Source organism: Hipposideros armiger, unplaced genomic scaffold, assembly GCF_001890085.2.
Source record: "Hipposideros armiger isolate ML-2016 unplaced genomic scaffold, ASM189008v1 scaffold_216, whole genome shotgun sequence".
In the NCBI taxonomy this organism is placed as follows: Eukaryota; Metazoa; Chordata; class Mammalia; order Chiroptera; family Hipposideridae; genus Hipposideros; species Hipposideros armiger.
Window position 1 is genome coordinate 2,285,136 of NW_017731566.1, and position 21,524 is coordinate 2,306,659.

The following is a 21,524-nucleotide window of genomic DNA, read 5'->3' on the forward strand; positions in this document are numbered from 1 at the left end:
CCCCCAGGAGCCCCTTGTGGCCTCATGAAGTTACATTCAGTCTGGCATTCAGAGCCCTTGGTCTGGTTTGAATCTGCCTTTGCAGCTACTTGTCCTGCTGCCGCCCGCTCTCCACGCAGGTCCCCTGTATCCCAGCCACACCGTGGATGGGGCAGGCTGCCTTGCTGTGCTCTCACTCTGCCCTCTGCCCAGGTGCCTCTTCCCTTCCTGTTGAAATCTTGCCTATTTTCTTTTTAATCAAAAGGGGTACCGTGCACTGGATGAGCCATTGCAACAGCACATAAGGCTGTACAAGCACAGGGCCTGCTCCCTCTCCAGCACCGGCAGGCCCTTCCTCGAGGCAGCCGCGGCGAGGGGGCCGTGCTGCCCTCCTCTCTTGCTGCCTCCACTTGTCAGTGTATCTTAAAGAGTGTCCGTATCTGTACCATTAGAATTGCCTCATTAAAATTGCGGTGAAGGTGACATGATGTTCCTGTCCATAACTGCACCATGGCTTATGTAACCTGTCCCCTGTGTGTGGATGTGTGTCTAGGCTGTCCCCAACTCCAGGGGTTCCCGCACGTAGGCCATGAGTGCTCTGTGTCATTGGCCCCTTGCAGAGGGGCCTGTTTCCGACTCAGCTCCAGCACCTGCTCCTCCTGCGTGCCTTTGGTGGATCTAATGCCTGTGCTCCCAGCACTCTCTCTGCCTGAGTCCTGAGGACAGGGATTGTGGTCGACCTTCCCCTTTCAGTGTCTGCTGTGTTTGCGACCACCCAGTTCCCAGGTGCTCTGGTATTTACCCCCTGCTGCCTCTGTCAGCTCTGGTGTCTTGTGGGGGCTCCACCGGGATGCCTCTGTCCAGCTGCGTGCTTGGTGCCTAGTGGCTGCATCAGAGGGACTACCGTGTTTCCATGGCAATAGACTTCCACAGCATCATTCTTACTGTCTCACCAGAGGGATGGGCCATAATACAGCCAGTCCCCTCCCCTCTTGATGGAATTTGGCTGTAAAAATTTTGATAGAATTTCCATTTTAAGATATTTTAAGGGGACAGAGGCTTGGGTGTCCATTGCTGAGAAAGGCTGAGGCCCCACAGGCTCCCCCAAAACTATCGTTTACTGAGCACTTCCTCAGATGAGCTAGGGCTTCTCACTGAGCAGGGGGCTTGAGCTCTGGTTTCAAGTGATGCAGTAATCTGAGGCTGTCCCTGTTTCACAGAGAGGGAAACTGAGAGTAAGTAACGTGGCAAAGGTCACTCAGAAAATATATTTCAAGAGCTGGGGTTCCAAGCCAGGTGTGTTTGATTGGACCTAGGCCTGTAACCACCTAACCCCCCTGCCTCCTTAAGGAAAAAGGAATGGGAGGACAGGTCACCCACCCGGGCCCTGGGCCAACGGCTGGCTGACCCCGAACAGAACCGAGGTTGCACCCAGAAAGACGATGGCCGCCATCAGACCTCGCCTCCCTCACTGAGGCAGCACAAAGCGTCCCTTTGAAGAGACAGTCCACGAGCACCCCTCTGGGCGCTCTCCCGCCTGGCGTGCCCCAACTTGCTCCCAAGCCAAGTGTCCAGGGGCTGGCGGGCATTTCTGGCTCAGCTGTCTGGCCAGAGCTCGGAGGAGTGGTCTGAAATGCTTTCCTTGAGCAGATCACTCTCGGTCAGAACGTGTGGCTTCCAGGGCCGGGTGGTGTTGAGGCTGCCTGGCCTCCTGGTCGCGCTGGGAGCCTGTGGACCGCCCCCAGCCGCCCTCCCCAGCAGGCCGGCCTTGACAGTATCGATTTCCCGCCTTCCCTTCCCTGCTTTTGCACTTTGGATGAACCTTGTTTCGAAGAACAGTAGAAGGTAATTTTCCTGGGCTTGCCAGCTGGCCCGTAATTGAGCAATTTCAATAACACCCACTGTAAAATCTAATCGAAGTAAACAGGAAAATATGATTTACAATCTGGACGGCAAGTAAATACCAGGGTGCAATTAATTTTTACCCGGAGCAGCAGATTCTAAAACATTTTCCTGCACTGAGCAGTTTGTTTTTAATTATAGATTAGGAGCTGCCTTTCTATGTATTGCTGTTATCATCACTACGCTTCACTTTTTGATGGTGATCTTCAGGCTCCTTGTGTCCACGTGACTTTCTTTGAAGGTGTAACCACAGAGCGGTGGGGTGAGAAATAGGATCAGACAAGTTCGTTTGTAAGGGGCTATTTTTCAGACCTGAGCTGAAGGCTGCACTCTCAGCGTTTGCTTGGTGGAACGTGGTGGTGGGTCGGGGACATGTGACGGCTGTGTAGAACGGTGATACGAGGGGGGTCCTGTTACTGCTGGGAGGCCACGTGGTGTGGGCAGGCCATGCATGGGCTGTGACTTCGTTTGCCTCATTCTGGGGAAGGGAACAAAGCTACAAAGGTCCCCGGTGTTGCGAACGTGTCATTGTGGGAGAGCGGCGCTTCCAAGGATGGGAGCTATGTGCCTTTAAATGGACCCCCTGATTATCCCAGCACCTTCTGTTTATAACTGGGCGGAGAAGACTAACCACCTTGCTGACGACTGGTCCCCTGCTGCCAGCTGCCTGTCCAAGGACTGCCCTCTTCGGTTTTGATTCTGGGGTCAGTGTGTGTGAGAGACGCTCAGCTTAGGGTGGGCAGACACTGAAGCCGTCTGCAAAGGCAGCTCAGTGTAAGATGTCACATGACTTGAGCATTCTTGGGGGACATCAGATCGTGAGCAACCCAGACCCTGAGATAATGTCTTAAAGACACCACGTGGTTAAACTGACATCCATCGTTGTACCCACCATGGTGTTCGTCGGCTTTAGGGACCCTCCAAGGTTGGCATGGGGGGTGGGGACTCTGATTATGGCTTTGGAGGCCCTCCCAGAATGCATCTCTTTCTGCAGCACGGACGGGAGTGGACAGCTCTCTCAGGGCCCCGGTCTTCCCCAGTCCTGAATCTCCATGCCTTTCTTTTGTCTTTCCAGGGAGTTGACCACACTCGGCCATTTTCTGTAAGAGCCCCACCCCGAGGGTGAGCGACTGATGGGGAGCTGTTTCTGCTGACATCACTCACCTGGGAGGTGCCCAGGAGATCACCTCTGCCCAAGTGTGCCCAACGAGATGGCTCGTGCCCACCCTGGGACAGAGCCCAACGCCTGAGGTCCTTACCATGGTGATGATCCTAAGGAAAAGCCTCAGCAACCAGGGCCCTGACTCCATAGCGTGCAAGACCTTCAACTCTGAGCTGGTAAGGACCCACTGGGCCTTGTCTCTCTGGTGACCCTTTTTGAGGCCCGATGTCCAGCTGGGGCTGTGGACTGAGCATGCAGGCCTAGCAGACTGAGTGCAAAGTGCCCGAGAGCAGAGCTCTGAGACGATACAGGCTGGAGCACGGGGAGGGGGGCAGAGGAGCCCAGAGCCTGGCTAAGTACTTGCAAGAAGGAAGTAGCCGGTTCAGACCGGAGTCTTCTGGTGAGCGAGGAGGAAAGGCCAGCACCCTGGTAAATAAAACCAAGTGTGGTCCTGCCACCCTACCAGGCTGTGACCGACATTCCTTCTGGTCCCCTCCCAGGAAGGGGAGGTGGCACCTCGAGTGAGGGCCCAGATAAGGCCGTACCACCAAAGGGTGGTGCGGAGTGAGAGCTGCTGCCCCAGGAATGTCAAGAGTGGGAGCAGATGGAGGAAGAAGGCGCAGTCTGGCGGCCAGTGGTGGGCTGTGCTGACAGCTGCCCTTTGGCTTCCGTCTGCCAAAGTTGTCCTCGGAACAAGTGGCCTGATGGTCTGGGCCTGAGAGGCAGACAACCAGGCCTTCTCAGACTGAGAACGAAACAGCCTCCTAACTGTCCTTGCAGCCTTCATTCCTCAGAAGTGAGCCGGGCTGCTCCCCACAGAGGGAACAGGCACAAACGCTCTCGTGGAGGAGTTTTATAGATGGGCGAGTCCCCAGGACTGTGCAGTGTCAGCAGGGGAGGCCCGCTGTCCGGGGTCACACCACCCAGCGCCCGTCCTGGTGCCCTGCACAGCCCCTGATGAGAACCCACACTAGCGCTCTTATGGGCTCCTTTCATAGATCTCTCACCAACAACCAAGCCGAGAGCCGGCAGGCGGGTCTCTGGCCCTCGCAGGAGCTTTTGAAAGCCACCGAGACCTGTGTCCACCCTGCAGGCCTTCACAGAGCACCTCGGGTGTGTCAGGCGCTGGGCTGGAGGAATTCCACAAACGAAGATGAGTCAGGCTCTGCCCGTCCCTACTTCCGTTCCAATTTGCCTTTAATATATATCTGTAATTAGATCCCCTCTCACCATCCCCACTGCTGCTGTCCTCTCTCGCCTGGATTCTTGTGGTAACTGGTCCCCGGCTCTGGCTGCTTCAGCCTGTTCTCCACCCAGTAGCCAGAGGGAACACAAGTCATTTCTGTCCCTCCTCTGCTCAGAACCTTCCACCGGCTTCCCATCTCAGGCCGAGCAAACACCAAAGCCCTTCCTCAGATGTATAAGGCCCCACATAGCCCCCCAGGACTGCTCTGCATTCTGCTGCCCCCTGCCCCCCATTCACTCTGCTCAAGTCGCATTGGCCTCCTTGCTCTGCGTGCCAAGCACTCGCCTGCCTCAGGGCCTTTGCACTTTTTCCACGGCCTGAACACTCCCCCTTAGCAGGACTCTCTGCTTCCCTCCCTTTCTTTTCTGGTCAGTTGACTTAAAATTTAATTCTGCTACCACCACCCTTAAACAGCCCCCCCCCACACACACACCGCCCTTTCTGTCCCCTTTCCCCATCTCTCTTCCCTCTTGGGCACTTGCCACTTTCTAATATTGGGATCTTGTATATTGAACGACTTCTGCACTAGAATGTGAGCTTGACAAAGGCCAGACATTCAGTCTCTTGCTTGCTGCTGAATACTCAGTGCCTGAAACCCAGGCCTAGTACATGGGAGGTGCTCAGTGGATGTTTGTAGAGTGAATGAACGTGGGTCCCCATAGCCCAGCGTCTTCTCAGCCCGCCGTTGTTTTAGTCCCTTCCTGGCTGCTGCTGAGGTTGCTCTGCTTTCTGTTGTTGGGTGTTTTCCTGGTGAATCTAAAGGGCACATCTAGAGTAGCTCTGCCCAGAAAGGAATGGCTGTCAGGGTGAGGGCCTTCTGGAGGACCCAAGGGAGGATTCCTGCTGGGTCCAGTTGCACTGTTGGCCTCAGCAGCTGCCGCTGAACTTGGTCCCATCCCAGGGCGAGTCTGGCTGGGGCTGGCCATGGAGCTGGTTCCAGGGCACGTGGGCCCAAGGTCAGCTGAGCCGTTCCTCGAATAGACATGGCTTGAGCCCATGCCAGGAGTGTGGCCTCCCAGCCCTAGCGGGGAAGGAAGACTCAATTCCTCAGAAGAGAAAAGGAAAGAAAGTCAAGGGCAGCAAACGGGTCATTGCGAGGGGCTGTGCGGTGCAGCTTAGGGTCCTCCCTGTCTTCCCAGACTCGCTCCCCGTCCTGGAGAGTCATCGGCTGCCCCAGGCCCATGACCACCCAGAGCTTTGGGCCCAGCTGTTCCCTTCCCCTTCCCTCCCCTTAACTCCAGATGGGCAGGTCAGCTGGGAGGAGCGGCCGCCTTCGGAAGGGGGCTTTCTCATTGTCAGTTTGATGGTGCCTCACAGGTTGTTGGCCACAGTCCCAGCCTGGCTTGGTTCTGCTTGTACAGGACGAAGCCCAGTGTGGGCAGGCGGGCCGGCAGGCGCACGGCTGCACCCAGCGGCTTGGACGGGTGCTTGCAGGAATCCCGCCACCCTTCCCTCCTCTGGAGCCTGCCCCCACCCTGCTGAGGGGCAGGGGCACGTCCACCTCTACCCTGTTAGACAGACAGGAAACTGCTGCTCTGAGAGCCCAGGGGGTTGGGGGGACCCAGGCCACACAGCTGGAGAGCAGGGTGCCCGGATGCAGCCTTCAAGTCCAGGCCCTTGTGTCCTGCACCCCAGACCTGCGCGCACAACCTAGCCCCGCTCCTGAGGACTCCACTAGGCCTGGGGCAGTGGCATGGGCTCAACAACCAAAGAAAGACCCCAAGTCATCTCAGTCTAGTGGTGACATCCACCAGACGGAATGTGAGATAAACCGATGTTCGAGTTTGCTCTAAGTGGCCAGTGAGATTGAGAGGAAGTTAGTGGGGGTTTTGCTTCAGCTTCCTAAACTGGTAACATCATCCTCATGTAAATACCATCAAGATAATAACAGGAAAGGTGGAAAAGCATTTCTCTTTTGTTTTCTAATCAGACTAAGAAGATAACAGAAGTGGGGGTTTAAGATTACAAAAGAAAATGTGAATCACTACAGGCCACCTTGGAATTGTGGGAACAGATCCCAGAGGCACAGCAGCGAGGAAAGAAAGTCCAGAATTGCAGGTGAAAGCCACATGGGGGGGCCTTGAAACACAGGGTGAGGAGAGGCCCGCAGATGCTCTCCTGGGGCCTGGCCAGGCCACCCCCCATCCTCTTAGGAACCCACTTAATAGTGGTGGTTCTCCTTTTTCTAAAACCTAAATGCTGCTGACAACGTGACTGCCCCTACTCCTGAGAGAGATGAAGAAAAACAGAAAAAAGAACTGAGAACGCTCCATAGGTTTTGCCTCTCTCCAGGGAGAGGTGGCCGGGGGCCTCGCAGTGGCCCAGCCAGCTGGGCTTGCACAATGGGCAGCGATGCCTGCCCTCGGTTCCCCTTTGCTCCACTCCGCTGCCGGCCGTTTTCCCCTGCCGAGTGGTCTCTTCCTTCTAGTGTTCTAAACATTAGCTGCTGCTGCTGGCAGGCCGCCCAGACATTTGGCCTCAGGAGCAGCGTTCCCCCAGCCCCTTCCCGCGTGCTCACGCTCAGGCGGAGGGCCTGTTCTCTCGCACCAGGCTGACCATGTTCCTGGCCAGGCCCGGCCGCCTCCCCAGAAACTCTCCCAGGCCTCTCTCAAGTCTGGAGACCAGAGGGAGCTGGGGGTGCATCGCTCCCGGGCAGAGGGCAAAGTGTGGCTCCAGGCGGCCTCCCATTCCCAGCCTCGCAGTATTTCCCACAGCAGCCGACGCTGGTTTGTGGAGTAGGCCCTTTCTTCTGTGCTTGTCAGGCTAGGGTGCCAGGGCGAAGTGACTTGTTCCATTGGAAGAGTTAGTGGCTACATCAGGCCTTGCACCTAGCTGCCTAGGCCCCGAGGGTCTTCATATTCCTGGTCACCCGGAGTTGGCGTTGGGCTCAACAGGCCCGCCAGCATCCCTGGCAGGCCACAGGCTGGCCTGAAGTTTGTTTAAATTCAGAAATGCAGAGTCCGAGGCAGTCGGTGCCTTTTCCCCGGGCAGGCAAAGACGGCCAAGGGGCCTCCCTCCGTGCCTGGGCTAAGCCTGAGGCTAGGGGAGCCAGGGCCACCACCGTCTCTCCATCCGCGTCTTTGAGAGTCTCCCACGCGCTACTCCCTTCTCGGCTTCTCTTTTCCTCTCGGGCCTGCCTCTCCCTTCTGCTTTCCGCGGCCACGGTCTCTCCATGTTCCGTTCTAGAGGCTGGGGTGCCCTGCCTGTTCCCCTCACGTGCATGAGTGTGATCTTGTCTATATGGCATTGCGGTTCCCTGGAACACTGCGTCAGGGAAAGGAAAAAGTGAAGTGACCGCCTTAGTCAGTAATCTGCAGAAGAAACTTAGCAAGCGGCACGAGCATGGGAGAGGGGTTTGTCGCTCTCTGTCTGAGCCAGTTCCTCATTAAAGCAAGACCTGAATCGTGTCTTTATTTAAGTCAGGGCTTCTTTCCTTAGTCAGAGACATGGCCCCTGAAGCCTCAGTTTGATTTGCAGCTTTTGCCTTCCCCATGAAGGATCCAAGTCCAAACCTTCTCTCCTGAGCCGAGGAATCTCTCAGAGAGCAGGCCCTGCCCTGGGGGAGACTCGGGAACAGAGGCTTCCCAGTGGGAGAAACACCGAGGAGGGCTGTGCTCATTGTCCTGTGTCACTGTAGACACCGCCAGGGCCCGGGCATGCACGTCTGTGCACGTCTGTGTGCACACTGAGCGTCTTGTGAAACCTCAGCGGGTGAGTCCCCCCCAGGGCCCGTGGGTCCTCATCACGTAGGGATCAGCTCAGCCTTCCCGCAGGGGGTCCAAAGTGGGTGCTGAGGGTCTGAAGGGTCGGAGAGGCTGGCTGCAGAATGGCACAAACAGTGGGAGTTTTATCCTGTATTGGGTATGCTAGGAATAAAATGGCTCTGGGCAACCTGGAGCCCGTGGGAGCCTCAGTGTTGGACCTTGGGATGCCTGCCAGTGGTTAGGGTGTGCCCGGGGCCTGACACCCTGGGAAGCTGTCAGGTTCGGGATGTTCAGGCCTGCCCACCGCCGGCCCAGCCCCAGACAGGGCTCAGAAAGCCAGATGGGGGGCCCTGAGCCCATCGTTTATTTATTTCTGTCTTTAGCTACCTCAACAGGCGGCAGAAAGCCCAGAGGAAAGTCATTAGCCCATGACAAGTTTAGGCCTCATGGTTGGCCTTCAAATTGCCACTGTCCTATCATTTGTCCATAATGACTTCGATGGACATTCTCTACATACACAAACCTGTTTGCCTGCATTGACCATCAAGAAGAGGAAGAAGGCAAAGAAAGAGGAGAAAGCTGCGTTTTGTTAAAAAAAAAAATCCAAAAAATCTACACTACACTATAAATATCTTCTTGGTTAAGCGAATTGAACTTATTTCCTCGTGGTTCTGAAAACCTCCGCCCAAGCATCACTTCTAGCAGTTGCATGGCTTACGCAAACATGAGCGTCTTGAAGTCCTGCACGACACCGGCCGGGGTCCCTCAGTTGTAAGCAGCAGACCATCTCTGGCTAACTCAACACCGAAAGGATTCCCTGGAGCCCTGGGAGAGAACTATCGGACTGGAGAGGAGTTGGCGAATGAAGCCGCAGAAAGGGCTGAGACGGTGCTGCTTGGGGGGGTTGGAAGCAGGTGCTCACGACCGGCTCAGGGCGTTCCCACTGTGTGACCCAGCCTCAGCACCCACTTGGTCCAGGAGTCAGAGCCTCGGAGCTACGAGTGTCTGGTCAGCCGTGCCTGTGTCCTGTGCGCACCCCATACAGGGGCGATCGAGGCCCAGTCCCACCATGACACAACCCAGTGAGGGGGGCAGGAGCCCCATTGCAGAACTGGGGTGCTGTTAGAAGAAGGGGGGCTGTAGCATGGGTCTGTACAGTTTCACATGCTCAGTGAGGGGACCAGGAGTGGGGATCCCCTAGAATGGGGGACCTGGAGAAGGGGTTCTTTCAAGTTGTAAAATCTCACTGTGAGCGATCACTGGTCCACCTGTGTCCTTGAGTGCAGAGCCATAGAGGAGCCTGGGCCCACTTGGGGTCACCCCCCGACTCTGTCCGCCTGCTGCTGTCTCCCCTTCCCCACTGAGTTTTGATTCGGCATGAGCCCAACAGGTCCTGCCCCGTGGAACTCCGTTTTCATTGGCCCTGCATTCGTCGGGCCTGTGGCAGCAGGAGCAGGGGGCTGACAGGTGGCCATAGCAGTCGGTCAGCAGATAGTCCTGTGGCACCTGCTGTGTGCTGGGAACGTCGTGGACAAGACAGAAGCCTCGAGAAGCTGAAGTCTTGGGGGGAGCAGAGAGTAGGCATAGAAACAAATGAACTGATGCAGGCGATGCAAATGTTAAACGAGGCTGCGTGGAGAAAAGCACAATGGGCAGGGCGCCCTTTCCGCCAGGTGCTCAGGGAAGGCCACCGAGGGGGCCGCATGACAGGAATGAGACCCAAAGCCCATCGTGTAAAGACCCCACCGCAAAGGCCCTGGGGTGGCAGTGAGCTGGCTGGTCCCACAGAGCTGCTTGAGGGAGGGTGGGATGGACTGAGCGAGGGTTGACGGTACCAGGCTTGGCTCACGTGGGTCTGGTGGGCTGTGGCGAGAGGGGGCGGCCTGGGTTTTATTCTGGTTGCTGTGGGAAGTTGTTGGAGGGTGGTAAACAGAGGAAAACAGCTGGCCTCTGCAATGTGGGCTGAGAATGGACCCAGGGCTCAGGGCATAGGCAAGTAAGGAGGCTGGCTCAGCCTCAGCAGAGGGCAGTGGTGTCCGGAGCAGGACAGAAGGTCAGCGAGGAGCACAGCATTCCAAGTGTGTGTTCTCCAAGCTTAGACACGGGTCTGCAGCAAATGCTGAGCCAGTGAATGAGTGACTGAATGCCTGGGGAGCCCCTGTGTGCTGGCCCAGTGGCTCCCCTCTGTGGGCACAGACCCCAGCAGCTCTGGTGCCCTCTCACATGTCCGCATTGCTTGGAAGGGCCCCGAGGTGCCCTCTGTCTGGAACGACAGCTTAGTGGAAGAACAAGGCCAGCGAGCAGTGACACGTCAGCGGGTTGGCTCGCTGTTTGCTTCCTGCTGTTGTCTGTGGACCCCAAGCCCTCCTCAGTGGCCCCTGAATCTCAGCGCAGCCAACAGGCCACTCGAGGCTTCCCGCTGTCTTCTGTGGTCCACGGCCTGATTCTGGTTTGGGTTTCTGTGGGCTCCCAGCCTGGGTAGCTTTGTCCCCCGCCACCAAGCATGGGGTGGGCTGCCTGCTGCGGTTCCCCAGTGGGTGTTTGCTTTGTGCTGGGGTGTTGGAGCTGTCTCCCACTGTAGGCAAGCCCAGCTTTTCTTCCTCTGAGCCCAGCAGGGCTCTCGAGTTCGTCACCTTTTGTCCATTGGGTGCTTTGGTACGGGCTTTCAGTGTGCATCCTGCTGCATTAACTGAGTCAGCTGGAAGAGAGGCGGGCACAGCCAGCCCCTTCCCTGAGTGGCTGTAGATTAGATAATTCAGTCTCTGGAATCCAGGAGGGCTTCCTGTCCTGCAAGTGTAAAGACTTTTTCATGTGGGGGAGGAGGGACTGGAGAAGTCCTTACCCTGTGTAAGCTCCTTTTGGTCCTTCACCACCGGCTCCAGTGTCTCCCCCAGGAACCCAACCTTGACCTCCGGCCCCCCGGCTCCCACAGGCTGGTCATCTTTCCCCCAGTCTCACTCTGTCTCTAGTGTAGTGGTTTGTCTGCGTGCTGTGTCCTCTATGAAATGGGAGCTTCCTGAGGGCCGAGGCACGTGGCCTCCATCTCTGCCCCAGGCTGGTCAGGATGGACCGTTAATAACCCGATTGGATGACCACTTATCTGACTGAGGGCAAAAGTCCCCAAATCAGGCAGCCGGGGATGGGTGGGGAGCTGGTGCCAGGCGCTTGCCACTCTTTTATCCGGTTCCTAGGTGGCCCTGCCGTCATCCTTCCAGGCCTTAGAAAACCAGGGCCTGGGTTCCCCCCCACTTCTTGGACTAGAAGCGGTGCATGTGCTGGGGCTCCTCTGGGGCCCTCTATGACCACCTGACTCCTCGGGCTGACAGCTTCTTTCAGTGTCACATGACCAGCCCCTAGCATGGCCTGCATGCACTTAAGTACTTACCAGTATAGATTTGTTAAATGAGTGAGTGAGTGAGTGAGTCTTTGGAACACTTGTGACAGATACTTCTTCCTGGGACCCCGATGGGCACAGTGTCCTTCTCCCCAGAGGTAAGGGCAGGCCTCTTCACCTGGGTCTCAACTGGCACGAGGGACCCAGTGTTCCATGCTCAGGTTCCTGCAGCTCCGGGGCAAGTGCTTGGACTCAGCCCCTTCTGGACCTCACTGGCCTGTTCCTCGCCAGTGGCCACAGCGCTCCCCAAGGCCAGGTGTGGGGTGGAGGGGAGATGCAGGATGTTCACAGTGGGGAGGGAGACCATTGTGGCAATACGGTGCCCAGGAGCTCAGAAGCCATAGCTGTCTGTCGAGAACAAATAGAATCTTCCAGTTACTCTTTCATTTCCAAGAGGACACCTGGGGGCCTCGTCAGCGTCAGCGACCCTCCTGCACTTCGCCCGATGCTGACACAGGAGGGGCTGTTCTTGTCGCTGGAAGGGAGGGACCTGGGGGTGGCAGGAGGGGTCTCTTGCTGCCCCCGAAGTCCCCTGCTGTCCCCGCTGGGGCTGTGAGGAGGCCTCTTCTCAGCCCATCTCGGTGAACTGGGCACATCACACCTCCTCCCGCGCCCTCCCCCACATCACTCGCATGGAAAAGTCCCCCCCATGTCACAAGTCATGCGGCTTTCTTGTGGGTTTTGAAGCCCATTAATTTGACGGACACCATAACTCACTGGAGACTTCGGACAAAGAGTCCAGGCCTAATTATGGGCAGATGTTGTCTCTTTCCATGCTTTTCTCGCCTTTCCCCAACCTGACGTCGGCAAAAGGCATTCACCCCTCTAATTGTGACTTTAGCGAGGGATCAGTGCAGGGTCATGTGCAGACGCGCTTCTTATGACTTGAAGAGTGAATAGCTTTTCTGGTTGTTTTCAGCACACGCCAAAGAAGATGAGTCGCGGACCGACACTTTTCTCTTGTGGAATTATGGGTGAGTAACCGAGGTGGCTGTGAGCAGTCCTTGCCTAGTCCTCCCGCCAGGGCCCGAGTCCTCCAGGTGAGACGCTAAGGCACAGAGAGCAGCTGTGGGGACCCTTTTCTGTGTGTTTCAACTGTTTTGGTCCCCGCGGTGCTGGAGTGGTACGGGGGCAGCTGGGACAGGCACTGGCGTGTGGTTTACTAATGTAATTCTCACTACAACACTGAGAGTTTCTTTCTGTCTGATTATTAAAGTAACCGTGTTCCTTTTTTTTAATTCAGAAAAAGCACCATTGGATAAAGCATGAAATAAAAACCTCCCGTGGCCCCAATACCCAGTTAAAACTACTGTTCAGATTTTGGTGTATTTGTTTGTTTGTTTGTTTGTTTGTAGTCAAGTCCGTGATGAACATATAATTACACAAAATTATATACCAAAAAAATATATCTCTCTTGCTTTGTTTCACTTAGTAATAGTTACCATCATTTCTCCACAGCATTAAAATTGTCCATTCTGTGCATTTTAATGAGTCTGTGGTACTCCATTGTGTCGATGTCTTAAAATGTGTTTAGTGGTTTAACTATCGTTTGCTTGTTGGGTAGAAGGGTGTTCTGTTTGCTGCTGTGATTAACAGTGACTAAGTGTCTAAGCTTCGTCTGCCTCCTCCTGGGTGTTCCTCAGGCTGGTCCCCAGGAGCCGGGTAGAAGGGCCGGAGGGCAGGATCGGAGTTAAGGCTCTTGCTTCGTGCTGCTGACATGCTTTCCAGAAAGGTTGCCTCAGTCCCGCTCTCATGCAAGTGTGAATTACCGTTTTTTATAAGGGGCTGAAATCGACTGTGTCGATTTCTCGTGCTCCAGATGCTTCGGCACCGTTTCTCCCTTCGCCGTCTGTGTCTCCATGACTCCTGCCCCCTCTAGGGACACCTTGGCGTTGAGTTTCTATAATGTCTGTGCTGAGGCAGCAGGCAGGCTTCCACGATGAGTAACCGCTGTGGGCTTTCATATTTCAGGTGTGTCTTGGCAGGGCTGCGTACAGTCCTCCTGGCCTCTTCCTTGGCCCTTCCCCTGTGAACAGCGTTTTCTTCCTCTTCTTTAGACCCAGCTCCTGACCGTGGGATGATGAGGGTGGGGGGTGCTGGGCCACGCCTCTTACACGCAGGATCTCCTTGAATCAGCAGCAGCTTCAGGGGCGGCTGAGGCCTAGGGATGTGACCTCCCAGGGCCCTTGGTGGGCAGAGTTGGACCCAGGTCAGGGCAGAAGGAAGATTGTTTTCTTCTCAGTCGCAAGCCATAGCTCTGAGGGAGAGCCCCGGCTGTCCTCTTGGTGTCAGCACCAGAGGAAATGGAGACAGGCAGATCAGCTGGCCTTGGTTTACCCGTGTGACACACTTCTGAGGCCTGTCTCCATATGGGGCTCGATTGAACACCTCATTAGTGGTTAACGGCTTTCTGTGAACCCTCAGCGACCAGCCTCGTGGCCCAGAAGCCTGCCTCATCGGGGCCTGCCTTCCTCTGGCACGGCCAGGAGGAGAGGCCCCCCAGGCACGCCCAGCCCCCAGCCCAGCCTGGCCTTCCGCTGCAAACCGGGCCAGACCGGAGACCAGGTTGTGGAGACGTCGGTCTTATTTCAGGGCTGCCCCTGCAACAGGCTTTCGGTCCTTTGCACTGAGTGTGTCATGAGGTGGAGCTCTGGTGGGTCCATAATAGGTGGTATTGTGCTCACAGAGGCGCTCCGAACGCCTTCACTTTCTCAGCCTCGGTTTCCTCCTCTGTAATGTGGCTGTTGTGATAGCACCTGCCTCGTGGGCTTGCTGTGAGGACTGTGTGAGACAGTGTGTGTCAGGAGAGTGGCACAGCGTGAGCTGTCCTTGACTATTAGTAGGTGAGGACGAGGGCTGCTGCCTACAGTGGGCATCCTGCTCCCTGAGGAGGCCTCCATGCCCAACAACGGGCCACCTGGGTTACCTTGGGGAAGGGGTGTAGGTGACCGTGTCGCTTTTGTGGGGAAGGACCCTCAGGCTCAGGGACCAAGGCAGAGGCCCCGGGGACAGAGGTGCATGGAGGGAGGCAGTCCTTCCGGATTCCCAGCGGCGTCCGTCTGAGCCTGCGGAGCCCTGCCGCTGCTTGGTACTCGGGAGGCCTCTCTCCGGCCCAGGTTTCCAGGAAGGCCTGTGCTGCTGCTCCCGCGGGCTCTCGTTTGCAGAGTGGTTCTTCAGGATCTCTCACTCACGGGCCCTGTGTTCCTTCTGCTCTGCTGGCACGGGCGGGGGTCTGTGGGGTCCCCTCGTCCTTCTCGGCATCTCTCTCTCCCATGTGCTCGTCTTCCTGTTGCTCAGCTCCTCCTGGATCCAGGAAGAAGCGCCTGACCCACCGACAGCGCACATCACCGAGGCTTTCTGTGCATTTCAGTGGCTTGTTCTACTAGCTATTTACTGAGTACCTACCTTGTGTCAGGCACTTGGCACAGGGGTAGTGAATCAGCCCTGTGCCTACAGCAGTTCCTCAGAGCTGTGGGCAAATCAGCCCATCTCCCTGAGCTGTGGTTTCCTCATCTTGCAGATCGTAGGTGTTTGTGAGACTTAAAGAGACAGCAGCACACGGGAAATCGGGCTCAGCCCCTCCTGCCTCCATCCCTTTCCTGCACTTGCCGAGGTGGGGATGTCAGCCTTCCCAGCATCCACTTAGGTAAAATGCCTCACTACCATAATTGCGTGCTCATAGCAATGGTTTTTTTAAAAGTACTTCACTCTTCCGTTACTGTGAGCTGGTTACAGGCCCCTCCCCACCTTTGTGTCCCCCACCCCCAAATTTGGGAACTTGATATAAAGAAGTGGTTTTGTGCTTTTCCAAAGTGGAGAAGTGGGGGAGCGAACAAAGGTGGGCCAGATGTGTGGATGGGAGAGGCAGGGCAGAGGGGAGCGCGGCGGCTGCCAGCCTGCTCAGTGCCAGGGCCCAGCGCCCTTATCAGGCTGCAGCCCAGCCCTGTCCCAACAGGGCCCCTTCCAGCAGAGACAGTGTTTTGCCTCTTGGTTTTCTTTCTCACCTCCCAGACCATCCCCAGCACGTCTTCTGTGCTGAGCCGGAATTTCCTCTGCACACAGCTTCTGTGGGGAAGAGCTGTGTGCATCGCTGGTTCTTGTGTTCTTGACACAGGAAACCTTGATCAGGTGGCAGCTTCATGGGTGTGGCCCGCCCACTGGTCAGCCGGCCTGGCAGGTGAGCCAGACCATTGCTGACCATGACTTCTAGCAGGTTCTGTGCCTGAGAGAATTCTTCTGTGCTGGGAGAGGCAGGGGCTGAACGTGAACCCTTAGTGTGTGGCTCCCTCCAGGTCCTCATCATTTGCTTTGGGAGACGCCTCTTCACGCTGACCCAGGTCACACAAGTACTAGTTTAATCTTTTTTGGTGAAACAGGGTAAGTGGGGGAAGCTCTGTTCGCCACCCTGGGCTAATTGCGCCCATTAAATGAGTTCTGTGTTGCAGGGACAATGGGCTCTACACATTCCATTTCCCCCACCTCTCAAGCAAGGAGAAGACCTGGAAATCAAATATGTGCGAAAGTGAGTGCAATTCCAGTTATTGCAAAAAGGCCGCTAGAGAAAGGCGTGTAAACACGAGTCAATGGACAGAGAACAAAACAATTCGTATGCTTAAAAAAAAAAAAAATTGGATGGAAACCCATAATTACTTTAGGAGTTATGGCAATAAATTATTTATTAATGTAAATTATTTCGCAGGCACAGAACATAGAGGAAACTTGAGCAGAAGGACCATACATTATGTATAAAAAGGAATTGTAAAAATATTACAGCGGCCTTCCTTGTGCCGCTCGGTTCAGGTTTGTCAGCATTTTAATTATAAGCCCTTACTTTCCATGTTTAATTACTCGGCTGTTAAAGTCTACTCTGTACATAAAAGCGTTGTTCCCGGGGGCACTCTCTGTATTAATTTCTGCAGGGGAAACCAGTTGGCTGCGCCGAGCTGTGCCGCACTAAAACATGTCACTTTGGCTTTTTAACTCTACCACCACTCGTCCTTGCAAGTGGAATGTGATTGCACCTCGTACGAGAACGCTGGCATTTGGAGGCTAGGCATTTCAGATTTCTTAGAACAAACACATGACTGAAACGAAATGAGCAACAGCGGTAACGTCACCAGAGCTCCCGGGGCCCGGTCTCGGGCCTGTGCCGCGTTCTCCATGTCCCAGAGGTAGTAGCCGTTTTGAATATGGCTGTGGACCCGGGCCTTCCTTATCAGAAACTGATTATTAACCAAAACAGGCGAGAGTGAACCTTGTTTCCATTTTTTAAAGGACAGCGATATATACCTGAACCTAATATAAAATAATATTGTCAACTGTAATTGGAAGAAAAAAAAAAGGGCATCTATATACAAGTACGCATATGTAGAATTTTTAGACATTTACTTTTCATTTTTAATTTATTTTTATGTTTTGTGGTCATATATGTGACTTTTTTTCTTTTAGTCTCTAAAACAGTTTAAGGTTTGGTTTAAGATTTGTCTGTACAAAGCGCTTTAAGTTTTTTCTTGCACCATTTATTGGTGTCAGGAATAAAGTGCAGAATGGAAGTAGGTGCAAAGTGTGGTTGGCATGTGTGCTAGCTGTTTATGGTGACAAGTGAAAAGGGAGCCTCCCATGCTGCCTTCTCACCCAGGCTGGCCTGACTTGGGGTGGGGAGGGGGCCCCAATAGTGCCAGAGGACAGGGAATGACAGTTGCCACACTGGTTTTGGGTGCCACCCACCATGATGCATGGCCAGTTTCCCTTGTACGTGGAAATGTGGTCAAGTTCGGAGGCAGCCTGGCCCCCCTGCACGAGCCTGGCCTTGGGGTTGCTGACTGCCGTTGGCTGGCTGTGTGTCCATTGCCCAGATGTGACACAGTTCTGAAGCTCAGTGTCCCCACCAGGAGTGCTGTGATGCTCACGAGACGAGTCCTGTGCATGGAGTACACGCTCATGCTCTTTCTCAGCATCAGCAAGGACCCTGGTGTTGCATTAGTTAATTAACAGTTAATACGCATTTATCGACAGTGTCCTGGATAGCTCTCCCAGCCACCCGTTCTCTCATCTGTGTAATGGCACCCCACTTTGCTCTGTGCTCCGATCTGGGGATGAATCACAAGCAGACGCCCACTCCCCGTGCTCCGTGCGCACCTGCAGCTAGGATGGGGGTCCAGAGGAGACGATAAAACTCACCTTTCTGCCCCTGCAGAGTTTTCGTTGCCATTGCAAATACAAGCTTCCCCTTAACATGTTTCTAAATGCCCCTGAGGTCGGGGGGTGGAGAGGAGGTCAGTTCAGAGCTGAAAGGGCTGTCACAGGCCCCAGTCCACCCTGCCTCTTACAGATGGGGAGACTGAGGCCCACGCTCCCAATACTCAGTCTGGTATGTTTTTTTGTTCCTCTATAATGTTTGTTTGGGGACCACAGGGCCTCTTTGCAGGAGCAAAGACTTCCCAGAAGCGATGGCAGCTGCCATGGGTCACCCCACCCAGCTGGTGAGGGCTGGGCCCTGTAATCACTCTCAAGCCACCAGCCTCTCAGGCCTCTCCCAGAGCCCCAGCGCCAGCCTTCCTGCCTCCCTTGATGGGGGCCGGCGGAGAGTACCTCTAGCCATTCGAATCCCTGTCCTCGTGCACTGGTGTACTGTGCTACTGTTCCTGAACCCCAGATGCAACTGACATTTTATGATTCATCGCAGGCAAGAGGGCAGAACCAGAGGCTGAGGCGTGGGCAGTAAAGCCCGAAAACGTTTTCTTCCTGACACAGCTCTGAATTGAGTCCCCCTTCTGGTGACACAGGGAAACAGGCGCTCCAGGGGGCCAGGGGTTCTAGAGTTCATTTAAAAATAGATGACACCTTTGTGGGGTAACTCAAGTCATTACCCTGCATGTCTTCCCCTTTGTTCTTTTTATGTGATCAGCTTCGTAAAGCTGCCGTCACAAAGACATCTCAGTTCTCTTGAGTTTTCCATTGAAAGGGTTGGTGAGCGTCTACCCTCGAATCGAGCCTAGAGTCCTTGCAGCCCCGAGACCAAGTTAGCGCGACCCAGCCTGCAGGGCATGGGAGAGAGGCTGATCATCATCACAGGCAGACAGGTGTGAAACCCAGGAATGAGTCAGCTGGTCTTGATCTGGCGGCCCCGGGCCTGGGAGGCTGCAAGAATCTTGGGTCTGTGCTTCAGGTGCTAACCCTTTTGTAGAAGCCACATTCTGCTGTGGTTATGTCACCATAAGGCGGCCTCCAAAACACAGCACAGAGACAGATCCAGGGCTGTAGATCTCCTCCGTCTTTAGAGCATCACAAGGCTTGTAGTCCCTGAAGAATATGGGCCCCTAGGAATTTCCCTTCAAGTTTAAGGGCAGAAATGGAAACAAGAACATTTGCGGTTGAATGCTATTTGTGTTTCTCTGAGTGCTTTCTTTCTTTGAGCTCTAGATCTGTGCTCCCAGCAACCTCTGCCCTCCTTACTCAGGGGGTCACAGGACCAAACCCTTGTGAGTGTGGACCTGAGCCCTCGTCCCCACGTGTGTGCCTCCCAGGCTAATGGAAGTCTTCCCAGAAACTTCAAGCTCAGTCATGGAGTCTCAGCTTTGAAAGACACCTTGGAGTCTTTCACCCCACCTGTGAGAGAACTGGATGGCTCGTGTGAATTTTTGTATAGTTTTCCCTCCCAGCTATAGGCAAAGCCTTGTGTGTGTTTACGCTACATACATACAAACACGCCTATGTATAATCTCCTACCGGTGAAGACCGGCTCAGCGGGGAGATGAGAAACTACAGATGCCCCTGAAGGGTCAAGTGATGGAGACGGCGTAGAGCTGGCTGGTACCTGTGCTCTCAGCCATTGGGTCACGCCCACGTCTGCTAGAGGCCTGGTGTCAGCACCCCCTTGAAGCCTCAGGGTGTCTCAGGGAGAAGTTGGGAGGCCTCAGGCGCGTCGCCTTCACACGAGTGGCTGGCCTCTCAGGCCCTTTCCAGTGGTTCTCCATCCAGAGTGTGCTGTGCAACTGGACTCCCTGCCCCCTCCTGTGAAAAAGGGTTATGTAATTCTTCTGCATAGTTCGGCTTTCTGTTACTGGCCCAAAACAAACACCAAAACACCAACTTGCAGCAGTGTTCTGAATCCAGATTACAGAGACTGGAGTCGTCCCTTCTGGAAGCTTCTTGGGTGTGTGTGTCTTGAGTGCTCTGACTGGCTGCCTTCCTGACAGGAGTCTGAGGACTCAGGCCCATGTGTAGCTTGTGGTCTAGAGCAGCGGTTCTCAATAATTTTACAGTAAAACAACTTGGAGAATGTATTAAAATGCAGACCCTGACCGTGAGAGATTCTGTTTACCAAGTCAGAGCCTGGGCTTAGGAATCTGCATTTTAACAAATACCCCAAAGGACCCTCCTGTAGGTGGTCCTGAAACCACACTTTGAGAGATCCGGGTGTGGAACACAGTCTCCCATTCCTGCCAGGACCCCCCGAGACTGGTACCCCAGGGCTGAGAGCTGAGCCCCAGCGCCGAGCATTCTCCAGTGTGGTCACCGTCGTCATGATGGCTGCGGTCCTTGCAGGCCCCGGACTAGGCAACCGGTTCTCTCTCATAGTAGCTCTGAGAGGTGGTTTCTATCTGTCACCCTCATTTTTAAGATGAGGAAACCGAGGCTCTGAGGGATTAAGTAACTTGCAGAGCTGAGGTTAGAACCCAGGCCCACACCCTTCCCGCCACACCATGTGACGCCTGCTCACTGGACTCCCCACGTCCACGGCCTTTGTCACTATTGAAAGAGTTATAGTTGTTTGTGCAGAAGTGATACTGAATGGAGGGGCGGGGGCGTCCGTATCCTCTCCTCGGAGCCCTACGGAGTTCCTTTGTACAGCCTGACGTCGGGGCCTAGTGTTCAGGGCCGTTTGCCATTAAAAATTAGCTACTATTCCTGTTTCTTTTGTCTGGTGACCCAACCCGACAAATCGCTCTCTGTTCCCTGAACTAGGGGAAAACACAAGGGCTAAACATAGCCTCAATTGTTTTTGCTTTTTAATGTATACTTCTCCAAGCAATTAAGATAGAAACAATTAAAATACTATCTACCCTGCAGACAGAGCCAGTGGCCACCTAGCTGGTGTTGTCACACCATAGCCGGGCTTTGCATTTTCAAAGTATTTTAGACGTTCCTCCTCCTGGCTGCTTTACACACAACCATCCATGGCCCCAGTGGGGTGGGAGTTCAAGCCACAGCCCAGGCTGGACCTGCCTGGCCAAGGAAGGGTTACCTGTGCCAGGGACAAAAGACCGGTGAGATCTAGGGAATGCCCAAGGTCCGCCCTGCAGCTTTTATCTGTGCTGCATCACTCCCTCCTCCACTCACCCTGGCTGAGGACCTCTGTGTGCCAAGCTCTGTACTGGGCACCTAGGCTGGTACTGTGCCCAAGAGCTTAGGGCTCAGTACAAGTAGACATGGAAACAGATAATTAAGGTGCAGTTAACACCTGAGCCATATGATTGAAAGTCCAGGTAAAGAGCTGTGGGAGCCCAAGAGCCGATGGAGGAAGGCATGGGCATCACCAAAGAGGAGGTGATGTTTGAGTTGGATCTTAAATGATGAGTAAGAGACTGTTGGAGGAAGCGTACAGGCAGGAGAAAATCCCAGCCCTTTGCACCTTTGAATCTTTGCAAAGCTGTGACGGCGTGAAAGAGCTGATGTTTTGGGGGAAGCTGCAAATCCACTGCAGTCACATTGGACTCACATTTAACCAGTGGACTGAGCTGAGAACTGACTCTCTTCATCCTCTTGAAACAAAGAAATCTATGTTAAGGCCAGAGAGGCTTACTCTGTAAGAGTGGAGCAGTTCTTGCAGGCAGCAGGAACACCAGAATTAGCCATCCAACCCCAGTCCCCACCCCACTGCATATAGAAGTTTCCCGTGCTCATGCCTGCAGTGGATCGATTAAACTTTGGTTTTATAAAGAATCCCTAGTGTGTAAGAATTACATTTTAGGGGTGTGTTACACAAATGTGCTTTATGGGCTGTTTCAGGGATATTCAAGGATGATTTTGACTCTACCTGATTCTTGCCTGACTTCCATGTCACAGGAAGTTTGGTGTGCCTGGAGTGTAGGGTCTGCTGGGGAGGGGCGAGTGGGTAGGGGTAAGGGGTGGGGG

The 21,524-nt window shown here is 54.6% G+C and overlaps 1 protein-coding gene across 2 annotated transcripts in view; it reads left to right on the top strand.

Annotated features, from left to right (window-relative positions):
* Window positions 1-21,524, top strand: part of FAM53B (family with sequence similarity 53 member B) — a 108,458-nt gene that overhangs the window by 34,666 nt on the left and 52,268 nt on the right. The window contains exons 1-3 of one of the 2 annotated variants that reach the window (XM_019654194.1): window positions 3,128-3,219; window positions 6,220-6,347; window positions 12,307-12,361. In XM_019654194.1, the coding sequence (XP_019509739.1) occupies window positions 12,322-12,361 (40 nt within the window). In that variant the 5' untranslated portion in view covers window positions 3,128-3,219; window positions 6,220-6,347; window positions 12,307-12,321. Of the gene's footprint in view, window positions 1-2,956; window positions 3,220-6,219; window positions 6,348-12,306; window positions 12,362-21,524 lie in introns of those variants that run through there. The other variant, XM_019654193.1, reaches the window with a different exon arrangement.